At 53.5% G+C, this 12,150-nt stretch overlaps 1 protein-coding gene across 1 annotated transcript in view; it reads left to right on the top strand.

Annotated features, from left to right (window-relative positions):
- Positions 1-12,150, top strand: part of nphs1 (NPHS1 adhesion molecule, nephrin) — a 133,240-nt gene that overhangs the window by 31,900 nt on the left and 89,190 nt on the right. Inside the window, exons 10-11 of the mRNA XM_038813010.1 lie at positions 6,152-6,293; positions 11,807-11,931. Coding sequence (XP_038668938.1) covers positions 6,152-6,293; positions 11,807-11,931 — 267 coding nt within the window. The remainder of the gene's footprint in view (positions 1-6,151; positions 6,294-11,806; positions 11,932-12,150) is intronic.

The raw sequence follows: 12,150 nt of genomic DNA, 5'->3' as shown, positions 1-12,150 counted from the left end.
TGCCTGGATTGAACTCCGTCTGCCATTTCTCTGCCCAACTCTCCAATCTATCTATATTTTGTTGTATTCTCTGACAGTCCTCCTCGCTATCTGCAACTCCACCAATCTTAGTATCATCTGCAAACTTGGTAATCAGACCACCTATACCTTCCTCCAGGTCATTTATGTAGATCACAACCAACAGTGGTCCGAGCACGGATCCCTGTGGAACACCACTAGTCACCCTTCTCCATTTTGAGACACTTCCTTCCACCACTACTCTCTGTCTCCTGTTGCCCATCCAGTTCTTTATCCATCTAGCTAGTACACCCTGAACCCCATACGACTTCACTTTTTCCATCAACCTGCCATGGGAAACCTTATCAAATGCCTTACTAAAGTCCATGTATACGACATCTACAGCCCTTCCCTCATCAATTAACTTTGTCACTTCCTCAAATAATTCTATTAGGTTTGTAAGACATGACCTTCCCTGCACAAACCATGCTGCCTATCACTGATAAGTCTATTTTCTTCCAGATGTGAATAGATCCTATCCCTCAGTATCTTCTCCAACAGTTTGCCTACCACTGACGTCAAAATCACAGGTCTATAATTCCCTGGATTATTCCTGCTACCCTTCTTAAACAAAGGGACAACATTAGCAATTCTCCAGTCCTCCGGGACCTCACCCGTGCTCAAGGATGCTGCAAAGATATCTGTTAAGGGTCCAGCTTTTTCGACCCTCGCTTCCCTCAGTGACCTGGGATATATCCCATCCGGTCCTGGGGACTTGTCCACCTTAATGTCTTTTAGAATACCCAAAATTTCCCCCTTCCGTATGACAACTTGACCGAGAGTATTTAAACATCCATCCCTAGCCTCAACATCTGTCTTGTCCCTCTCCTTTGTGAATACCGATGCAAAGTACTCATTAAGAATCTCACCCATTTCCTCTGACTCCACGCATAAACTCCCTCTTTTGTCTTTAAGTGGGCCAATCCTTTCTCTAGTTACCCTCTTGCTCCTTACATACAAATAAAATGCTTTGGGATTTTCCTTAACCCTGTTAGCCAAAGATATTTCATGACCCCTTTTAGCCCTCTTTATTGCGCGTTTGAGATTCGTCCTACTTTCCCGATATTCCTCCAAAGCTTCATCAGTTTGGAGTTGCCTCGATCTTATGTATGCTTCCTTTATCATCTTAGCTAGTCTCACAATTTCACCCGTCATCCATGGTTCCCTAATCTTGCCATTTCTATCTTTCATTTTCACAGGAACATGTCTGTCCTGCACTCTAATCAACCTTTCCTTAAAAGACTTCCACATTTCAAATGTGGATTTACCCTTAAACAGCTGCTCCCAATCCACATTCCCTAGCTCCTGCCGAATTTTGTTATACTCTGCCTTTCCCCAATTTAGTACTCTTCCTTTCGGACCGCTCTTGTCCTTGTCCATGAGTATTCTAAAACTTACGGAATTGTGATCGCTATTCCCAAAGTAATCACCGACTGAAACATCAACCACCTGGCCGGGATCATTCCCCAATACCAGGTCCAGTATGGCCCCTTCCTGAGTTGGACTATTTACATACTGCTCTAAAAAACTCTCCTGGATGCTCCTTACAAACTCTGCTCCATCTACGCCTCCAACACTACACGAATCCCATTCAATGTTGGGGAAGTTAAAATCTCCCATCACAACCACCCTATTGCTCCTACATTTTTCTATAATCTGTCTGCATATTTGTACCTCTACTTCATGCTCGCTTTTGGGAGGCCTGTAGTAAAGTCCTAACAATGTTACTGCACCCTTCCTATTTCTTAGCCATATTGCCTCAGTGCTCGAATCCTCCATCATGCCCTCCTTAATCACAGCTGTAATATCATCTCTGACGAGTAATGCAACTCCTCCACCCCTTCTACCTCCCTCTCTATCCCTCCTGAAGCATCTATACCCTGGGATATTCAGTTGCCAGTCCTGCCCTTCCCTCAACCAAGTCTCAGTAATACCAATAGCATCATATTCCCAGGTACTGATCCAAGCCCTAAGTTCATCTGCCTTACCTGCTACACTTCTTGCATTAAAACAAATGCACCTCAGACTACCTTTGTGTTCATCATCTCTTCCCTGTCTACTCTTCCCCTTAGTCACATTGAGTTTATTGTCTCGTACCTTACTGGCTTTAGTTGCTGCTTCTTTACTGACCTCTAACTTCCTAATCTGGTTCCCATCCACCTGCCACATTAGTTTAAAACCTCCACAACAGTGTTAGCAAAAGCACCCCCTAGGACATTGGTTCCAGTCCTGCCCAGGTGTAGACCATCCGGTTTGTAATGGTCCCACCGCCCCCAGAACCGGTTCCAATGTCCCAAAAATCTGAACCCCTCCCTCCTGCACCATCTCTCAAGCCACGTATTCATTCTGACTATTCTTGAATTTCTACTCTGACTGTCCCGTGGCACTGGTAGCAATCCTGAGATTACTACCTTTGAGGTCCTACTTTTTAACTTATCTCCTAACTCCCTAAATTCTGATTGTAGGACCTCATCCCTTTTTTTACCTATATCATTGGTGCCTATATGCACCACGACAACTGGATGTTCACCCTCCCCCTTCAGTATGTCCTGCAGCCGATCGGAGACATCCCTGACCCGAGCACCCGGGAGGCAACATACCATTCGGGAGTCTCGTTTTCGACCACAGAAACACCTGTCTACTCCCCTTACAATTGAATCCCCCATGACTATAGCCCTGCCAGTCTTTTTCCTGCATTCTGTGCAGCAGAGCTAGCCACGGTGCCATGGGCCTGGCTACTACTGCCTTCCCCTGGTGAGTCATCTCCCCCAATAGTATCCAAAATGGTATACCTGTTTTGGAGGGAGATGACCACAGGGGACACCTGCACTGCCTTTCCTGCTCTTTCTCTGCCTTTTGGTCACCCATTCCATGTCTCCGTCACCAATCCTAATCTGCGGTGTGACCAACTCACTGAACGTGCTATCCACGACCTCCTCAGCATCGCGGATGCTCCAAAGTGAGTCCATCCGCAGCTCCAGAGCCGTCATGCGCTCTAACAGGAGCTGCAGCTGGACACACTTCCCGCACATGAAGAAGTCAGGGGCATCGGCCGCGTCCCTGACTCCCACATTGAGCACGAGGAGCATAACCCGAGTCTGGGATCTCCTGCCATTTTGACCCTTTACCTTAACTGATTACAAATATAGTATCAAATAATTAATAAGTTAAAGGAATAAAGATTTTACTTACCAATCACAATACTCACCAACACACGAAGACTTAAATTTCTCCCAGCAACTGCTAATTGGAGCACTTTCCTTGCCAGCCAATCAGGTCACTGCTTTGCTGTGATGTCACCCTTCAAGGTAAATTTTTAAAGAGATAAACTTACCTTCCCGACAACAACGGTTGTTTTTTTTTTTGGTCAGAGGAGGGGATATGGAGGGAAACACTGAGGAAGTGTTTCGGCTTAAATTGTCACTTGACAACAGCCCCTTCACAAACCACCTTCAAATTAGGCTGCCCGCACTGCACGTATGCAAATCTCCCCGGAACAGCCAATCAGTAGCTCCACTCTGCTGCCCTCTGCTGGATGCTTTCTTGCACTCGAACTCCTCGGGTCTCTTTTGCAGGTACACCTTCAAATTAGGCTGACCGCACTGCACGTTATGTAAATCTCCCCGGAACAGCCAATAAGTAGCTCCGCTCTGCTGTCCTCTGCTGGATGCTTGCTTGTACTCGAACTCCTCGGGTCTCTTTTGCAGGTACACCTTCAGATGAGGCTGACCGCACTGCACATATGCAAATCTCCTCGGAACAGCCAATCAGTAGCTCCGCTCTGCTGCCCTCTGCAAGATGCTTGCTTGCACTCGAACTCCTCGGGTCTCTTTTGCAGGTACACCTTCAAATTAGGCTGACCGCACTGCACGTATGCAAATCTCCCCGGAACAGCCAATCAGTAGCTCCGCTCTGCTGCCCTCTGCTGGATACAATTGCAGCATAACCACCCGAGTCTTAAACTCCATCCCTCTAGCAATGAAGGACAAAATTCCATTCACCTTCTTAATCACCTGTTGAACCTGTAAACCAACTTTTTGCGACTCATGCACGAGCACACCCAGGTCTCTCTGCACAGCAGCATGTTTTAATATTTTATCATTTAAATAATAGTCCCTTTTGCTATTATTCCTACCAAAATGGATAACCTCACATTTGTCAACATTGTATTCCATCTGCCAGACCCTAGCCAATTCACTTAACCTATCCAAATCCCTCTGCAGACTTCCAGTATCCTCTGCAATTTTTGCTTTCCCACTCATCTCAGTGTCGTCTGCAAACTTGGACACATTGTACTTGGTCCCCAACTCCAAATCATCTATGTAAATTGTGAACAATTGTGGGCTCAACACTGATCCCTGAGGGACACCACTAGCTACTGATTGCCAACCAGAGAAACACCCATTAATCCCCACTCTTTGCTTTCTATTAATTAACCAATCCTCTATCCATGCCACTACTTTACCCTTAATGCCATGGATCTTTATCTCATGCAGCAACCTTTTGTGTGGCACTTTGTCAAAAGCTTTCTGGAAATCCAGATATACCACATCCATTGGCACCCCGTTATCTACCGCACTGGTAATCCTCAAACAATCCCACTAAATTAGTTAGGCACGACCTGCCCTTTATGAACTCATGCTGCGTCTGCCCAATGGGACAATTTCCATCCAGATGCCTCGCTATTTCTTCCTTGATGATAGATTCTAGCATCTTCCCTACTTCCGAGTTAAGCTAACTGGCCTATAATTACCCACTTTCTGCCTTACTCCTTTTTTAAACAGTGGTGTCACGTTTGCTAATTTCCAATCCGCCGGGAACACCCCAGAGTCTAGTGAATTTTGGTAAATTATCACTAGTGCATTTGCAATTTCCCTAGCCATTTCTTTTAGCACTCTGGGATGCATTCCATCAGGGCCAGGAGACTTGTCTACCTTTAGCCCCATTAGCTTACCCATCACCAGCTCCTTAGTGATAACAATCACCTCAAGGTCCTCAGCTGTCATAGCCTCATTTCTATCAGTCACTGGCATGTTATTTCCACTGCGAAGATCGACACAAAAAACCTGTTCAGTTCCTCAGCCATTTCCTCACCTTCCATTATTAAATCTCCCTTCTCATCCTCTAAAGGACCAATATTTACCTCAGCCACTCTTTTTTTGTTTTATATATTTGTAGAAACTTTTACTGTCTGTTTTTATATTCTGAGCAAGTTTATTCTCATAATCTATTTTACTCTTCTTTATAGCTTTTTTAGTAGCTATAGAATGTCAGGTATTATTCCGCCTGATTCCAGGGTAGTGTGGGGATTGTGCCATGTGCCTTCCCAGACTCAGTTTCGTCTCCATGTAACTCCAGGTACAGGCTGCTCGTCAATCTGAACATCGGCGCGTTACCACCTGGGCACTGAGCCTCAGATTACCCAAATCAGACAAAACGGAGCTGAACTTCTGACAGTACAGCATTCCCTCAGTACTGACCCTCTGACAGTGCAGCACTCCCTCAGTACTGACCCTCTGACAGTGCAGCATTCCCTCAGTACTGACCCTCTGACAGTGCAGCACTCCCTCAGTACTGAGCCTCTGACAGTGCAGCATTCCCTCAGTACTGACCCTCTGACAGTGCAGCACTCCTTCAGTACTGACCCTCTGACAGTGCAGCACTCCCTCAGTACTGACCCTCTGACAGTGCAGCACTCCTTCAGTACTGACCCTCTAACAGTGCAGCACTCCCTCAGTACTGACCCTCTGACAGTGCAGCACACCCTCAGTACTGACCCTCTGACAGTGCAGCACTCCCTCAGTACTGACCCTCTGACAGTGCAGCACTCCCTCAGTACTGACCCTCTGACAGTGCAGCACTCCCTCAGTACTGACCCTCTGACAGTGCAGCACTCCCTCAGTACTGACCCTATGAGAGTGCAGCACTCCCTCAGTACTGACCCACTGGATGTGATGATACATATTTGTGTGATGTAAATTCTTGGACAGGATAAAGGTTATATTTCAGAATAATCTGGCATTGCTTTCACGAGAAATGTTGTTATGATGAATCTGCTGAATGATGGTGAACTACTTGATCTTTCTTCCTCCAGGCCACATTGGGTGGAGTGATCACTGTTTCCAACATGTCACTGACTACGAGTAGACAGGACAATGGTATGAGTTTGATGTGTGAAGCAGTGAATGAGGCAGTATTCCAGTCCAGGAGTGCGAATACCATCATTCAGGTTTACTGTGAGTACCAGGTCACAGGCTATAGCGTCCAATCCGAGAGACCTGGCAATTGTATCCACTCCAGACCCCGGGCTGTAGTGTCCACTCCCAGACCCCGGGCTATAGTGTCCACTCGCAGACCCCGAGCTGTAGTGTCCACTCCAAGACCCCGAGCTGTAGTGTCCACTCCCAGACCCCGGGCTGTAGTGTCCACTCCCAGACCCCGAGCTGTAGTGTCCACTCCCAGACCCCGGGCTGTAGTGTCCACACCCAGACCCCGGGCTGTAGTGTCCACTCCCAGACCCTGGGCTGTAGTGTCCACTCCCAAACCCCGGGCTGTAGTGTCCACTCCCAGACCCCGGGCTGTAGTGTCCACTCCCAGACCCCGGGCTGTAGTGTCCACTCCCAGACCCCGGGCTGTAGTGTCCACTCCCAGACCCCGGGCTGTAGTGTCCGCTCCCAGACCCCGGGCTGTAGTGTCCACTCCCAGACCCCGGGCTGTAGTGTCCACTCCCAGAACCCGGGCTGTAGTGTCCGCTCCCAGACCCCGGGCTGTAGTGTCCACTCCCAGACCCCGGGCTGTAGTCTCCACTCCCAGACCCCGGCTGTAGTGTCCACTCCCAGACCCTGGGCTGTAGTGTCCACTCCCAGACCCTGGAATGTAGTGTCCACTCCCAGACCCCGGGCTGTAGTGTCCACTCCCAGACCCTGGAATGTAGTGTCCACTCCCAGACCCCGGGCTGTAGTGTCCACTCCCAGACCCCGGGCTGTAGTGTCCACTCCCAGACCCCGGGCTTTAGTGTCCACTCCCAGACCCCGGGCTGTAGTGTCCACTCCCAGACCCTGGGCTGTAGTGTCCACTCCCAGACTCCGGGCTGTAGTGTCCACTCCCAGACCCCGGCTGTAGTGTCCACTCCCAGACCCTGGGCTGTAGTGTCCATTCCCAGACCCCGGGCTGTAGTGTCCACTCCCAGACGCCGGGCTGTAGTGTCCACTCCCAGACCCCGGGCTATAGTGTCCACTCCCAGACCCCGGGCTATAGTGTCCACTCCCAGACCCCGGGCTATAGTGTCCACTCGCAGACCCCGAGCTGTAGTGTCCACTCCAAGACCCCGAGCTGTAGTGTCCACTCCCAGACCCCGGGCTGTAGTGTCCACTCCCAGACCCCGAGCTGTAGTGTTCACTCCCAGACCCCGGGCTGTAGTGTCCACACCCAGACCCCGGGCTGTAGTGTCCACTCCCAAACCCCGGGCTGTAGTGTCCACTCCCAGACCCCGGGCTGTAGTGTCCACACCCAGACCCCGGGCTGTAGTGCCCACTCCCAGACCCCGGGCTGTAGTGTCCACTCCCAGACCCTGGGCTGTAGTGTCCACTCCCAGACCCCAGGCTGTAGTGTCCAATCCCAGACCCTGGGCTGTAGTGTCCACACTCAGACCCCGGGCTGTAGTGTCCACTCCCAGACCCCGGGCTGTAGTGTCCACTCCCAGACCCCGGGCTGTAGTGTCCACTCCCAGACCCCGGGCTGTAGTGTCCACTCCCAGACCCCGGGCTGTAGTGTCCACTCCCAGACCCCGGGCTGTAGTGTCCACTCCCAGACCCCGGGCTGTAGTGTCCACTCCCAGAACCCGGGCTGTAGTGTCCGCTCCCAGACCCCGGGCTGTAGTCTCCACTCCCAGACCCCGGGCTGTAGTGTCCGCTCCCAGACCCCGGGCTGTAGTCTCCACTCCCAGACCCCGGGCTGTAGTCTCCACTCCCAGACCCCGGCTGTAGTGTCCACTCCCAGACCCTGGGCTGTAGTGTCCACTCCCAGACCCTGGAATGTAGTGTCCACTCCCAGACCCCGGGCTGTAGTGTCCACTCCCAGACCCTGGAATGTAGTGTCCACTCCCAGACCCCGGGCTGTAGTGTCCACTCCCAGACCCCGGGCTTTAGTGTCCACTCCCAGACCCCGGGCTGTAGTGTCCACTCCCAGACCCCGGGCTTTAGTGTCCACTCCCAGACCCTGGGCTGTAGTGTCCACTCCCAGACTCCGGGCTGTAGTGTCCACTCCCAGACCCCGGCTGTAGTGTCCACTCCCAGACCCTGGGCTGTAGTGTCCATTCCCAGACCCCGGGCTGTAGTGTCCACTCCCAGACCCCGGGCTGTAGTGTCCACTCCCAGACCCCGGGCTGTAGTGTCCACTCCCAGACCCCGGGCTGTAGTGTCCACTCCCAGACCCCGGGCTGTAGTGTCCACTCCCAGACGCCGGGCTGTAGTGTCCACTCCCAGACTCCGGGCTGTAGTGTCCACTCCCAGACCCCGGCTGTAGTGTCCACTCCCAGACGCCGGGCTGTAGTGTCCACTCCCAGACCCCGGCTGTAGTGTCCACTCCCAGACCCTGGGCTGTAGTGTCCACTCCCAGACCCCGGGCTGTAGTGTCCACTCCCAGTCCCCGGGCTGTAGTGTCCACTCCCAGACCGTGGGTGAAGTGTCCACTCCCAGACCCCGGGCTGTAGTGTCCACACCCAGACCCCGGGCTGTAGTGTCCACTCCCAGACCCTGGAATGTAGTGTCCACTCCCAGACCCCGGGCTGTAGTGTCCACTCCCAGACCCCGGGCTGTAGTGTCCACTCCCAGACCCCGGGCTGTAGTGTCCACTCCCAGACCCTGGGCTGTAGTGTCCACTCCCAGACCCAGAATGTAGTGTCCACTCCCAGACCGTGGGCTGAAGTGTCCATTCCTAGACCCCGGGCTGTTGTGTCCACTCCCAGACCCTGAAATGTAGTGTCCACACCCAGACCCAGAATGTAGTGTCCACTCCCAGACCCTGAAATGTAGTGTCCACTCCCAGACCCTGGAATGAATGAAATGAAAATCGCTTATTGTCACGAGTAGGCTTCAAATGAAGTTACTGTGAAAAGCCCCTAGTCGCCACATTCCGGCGCCTGTTCGGGGAGGCTGTTACGGGAATCGAACCGTGCTGCTGGCTTGCCTTGGTCTGCTTTCAAAGCCAGCGATTAGCCCTGTGAGCTAAACAGCCCCTGTAGTGTCCACTCCCAGACTCCGGGCTGTAGTGTCCACTCCCAGACCCTGGAATGTAGTGTCCACACCCAGACCCAGAATGTAGTGTCCACTCCCAGACCCTGAAATGTAGTGTCCACTCCCAGACCCTGGAATGTAGTGTCCACTCCCAGACCCTGGAATGTAGTGTCCACTCCCAGACCCCGGGCTGTAGTGTCCACTCCCCGACCCAGGAATGTAGTGTCCACTCCCAGACCCCGGGCTGTAGTGTCCACTCCCCGACCCTGGGCTGTAGTGTCCACTCCCAGACCCTGGAATGTAGTGTCCACTCCCAGACCCCGGGCTGTAGTGTCCACTCCCAGACCCCGGCTGTAGTGTCCACTCCCAGACCCTGGAATGTAGTGTCCACTCCCAGACGCCGGGCTGTAGTGTCCACTCCCAGACCCTGGAATGTAGTGTCCACTCCCAGACCCCGGGCTGTAGTGTCCACTCCCAGACCCTGGAATGTAGTGTCCACTCCCAGACCCCGGGCTGTAGTGTCCACTCCCAGACCCCGGGCTGTACTGTCCACTCCCAGACCCCGGGGTGTAGTGTCCACTCCCAGACCCCGGGCTGTAGTGTCCACACCCAGACCCCGGGCTGTAGTGTCCACTCCCAGACCCTGGGCTGTAGTGTCCACTCCCAGACCCCGGGCTGTACTGTCCACTCCCAGACCCCGGGGTGTAGTGTCCGTTCGCAGTCCCCGGGCTTTAGTGTCCACTCCCAGACAATGGGCTGTAGTGTCCACTCCCAAACCCCGGGCTGTAGTGTCCACTCCCAGACGCCGGGCTGTAGTGTCCACTCCCAGACCCCGGGCTGTAGTGTCCACACCCAGACCCCGGGCTGTAGTGTCCACTCCCAGACCCTGGGCTGTAGTGTCCACTCCCAGACCCAGAATTTAGTGTCCACTCCTAGACTCCGGGCTGTAGTGTCCACTCCCAGACCCTGAAATGTAGTGTCCACTCCCAGACCCTGGAATGTAGTGTCCACTCCCAGACCCCGGGCTGTAGTGTCCACTCCCCGACCCAGGAATGTAGTGTCCACTCCCAGACTCCGGGCTGTAGTGTCCACTCCCGACCCAGGAATGTAGTGTCCACTCCCAGACCCCGGCTGTAGTGTCCACCTCCAGTCCCCGGGCTGTAGTGTCCACTCCCAGACCCCGGGCTGTAGTGTCCACACCCAGACCCCGGGCTGTAGTGTCCACTCCCAGACCCCGGGCTGTAGTGTCCACTCCCAGACCCCGGGCTGTAGTGTCCACTCCCAGACCCCGGGCTGTAGTGTCCACTCCCAGACCCCGGGCTGTAGTGTCCACACCCAGACCCCGGGCTGTAGTGTCCACACCCAGACCCCGGGCTGTAGTGTCCACTCCCAGAGACCGGGCTGTAGTGTCCACTCCCAGACTCCGGGCTGCATTGTCCACTCCCAGACTCCGTGCTGTAGTGTCCACTCTCAGACCCAGGAATGTAGTGTCCACTCCCAGACCCCGGGCTGTAGTATTCACTCCCAGAACCCGGGATGTAGTGTCCACTCCCAGACCCCAGGCTGTAGTGTCCACTCCCAGACCCTGGGCTGTAGTGTCCACTCCTAGACCCCGGGCTGTAGTGTCCACTCCCAGACCCTGGGCTGCAATGTCCACTCCCAGACCCCGGGCTGTAGTGTCCACTCCCAGACCCTGGGCAGTAGTGTCCACTCCCAGACCCCGGGATGTAGTGTCCACTCCCAGACCCTGGGCTGCAATGTCCACTCCCAGACCCCGGGCTGTAGTGTCTGTTCGCAGACCCCGGGCTGTAGTGTCCACTCCCAGACCCCGGGCTGTAGTGTCCACTCCCAGACCCTGGAATGTAGTGTCCACTCCCAGACCCCGGGCTGTAGTGTCCACTACCAGACCCTGGAATGTAGTGTCCGCTCCCAGACTCCACGCTGTAGTGTCCACTCCCAGACCCTGGAATGTAGTGTCCACTCCCAGACCCTGGAATGTAGTGACCACTCCCAGACACAGGGATGTGGTGTCCACTCCCAGACACAGGGATGTAGTGTCCACTCCCAGACCCTTGGCTGAAGTGTCCACTCCCAGACCCTTGGCTGAAGTGTCCACTCCCAGACCGTGGGCTGAAGTGTCCACTCCCAGACCCTGGAATGTAGTGTCCACTCCCAGACCCCGGGCTGTAGTGTCCACTCCCAGACCCCGGGCTGTAGTGTCCACTCCCAGACCTCGGAATGTAGTGTCCACTCACAAACCCCGGCTGTAGTGTCCACTCCTAGACACAGGGATATAGTGTCCACTCCCAGACCCTGGGCTGAAGTGTCCACTCCTAAATGCCAGGATGTCCATTCCCAGACCCAGGTTGGATTGAAGTAATTGGGAGAGTGAAGGCAATGGAAGTCACGTTGAGTGCAGGGAGCCTCTTAACGGATTGGATTCCATGGTTCCCAGGGCGACTGGCGAGATATACATTCGTAGCTGAGCTTTGTACTTCTCTCTGTTTCTCCGCTAGACCCTCCGGAGAGGATCTGGATTGATGGACCCCCTGCGACCACCCCTTTCCGCACAGGGATGCAGGTTACCTTCACTTGTTTTGTCACAGGAGGGAATCCACCTGCTCGACTTGTTTGGAAAAAGGTAAGGACCACTATGCATATTAGCTTTCCGATTTCGGACATACTATCCCAACCGCTCATGGTCAACGCTCATTCACCTCACCCAGTGTAGAGGAGACCCTTCAGCCCATCTTGTCTGTGCCCATCTAGTCTGTGCCTGTCAAAATCAACAACTAATCCCATTTTCCAGCACTTAGCCCACAGCCGTGTGTGCCTTGTGATCGCAAGTGCACATCTAAAT

This window comes from Scyliorhinus canicula, chromosome 12, assembly GCF_902713615.1.
Source record: "Scyliorhinus canicula chromosome 12, sScyCan1.1, whole genome shotgun sequence".
In the NCBI taxonomy this organism is placed as follows: domain Eukaryota; kingdom Metazoa; phylum Chordata; class Chondrichthyes; order Carcharhiniformes; family Scyliorhinidae; genus Scyliorhinus; species Scyliorhinus canicula.
Note: the sequence above shows the minus strand (reverse complement) of the source record. Positions and strands in the feature narration are given on the sequence as shown.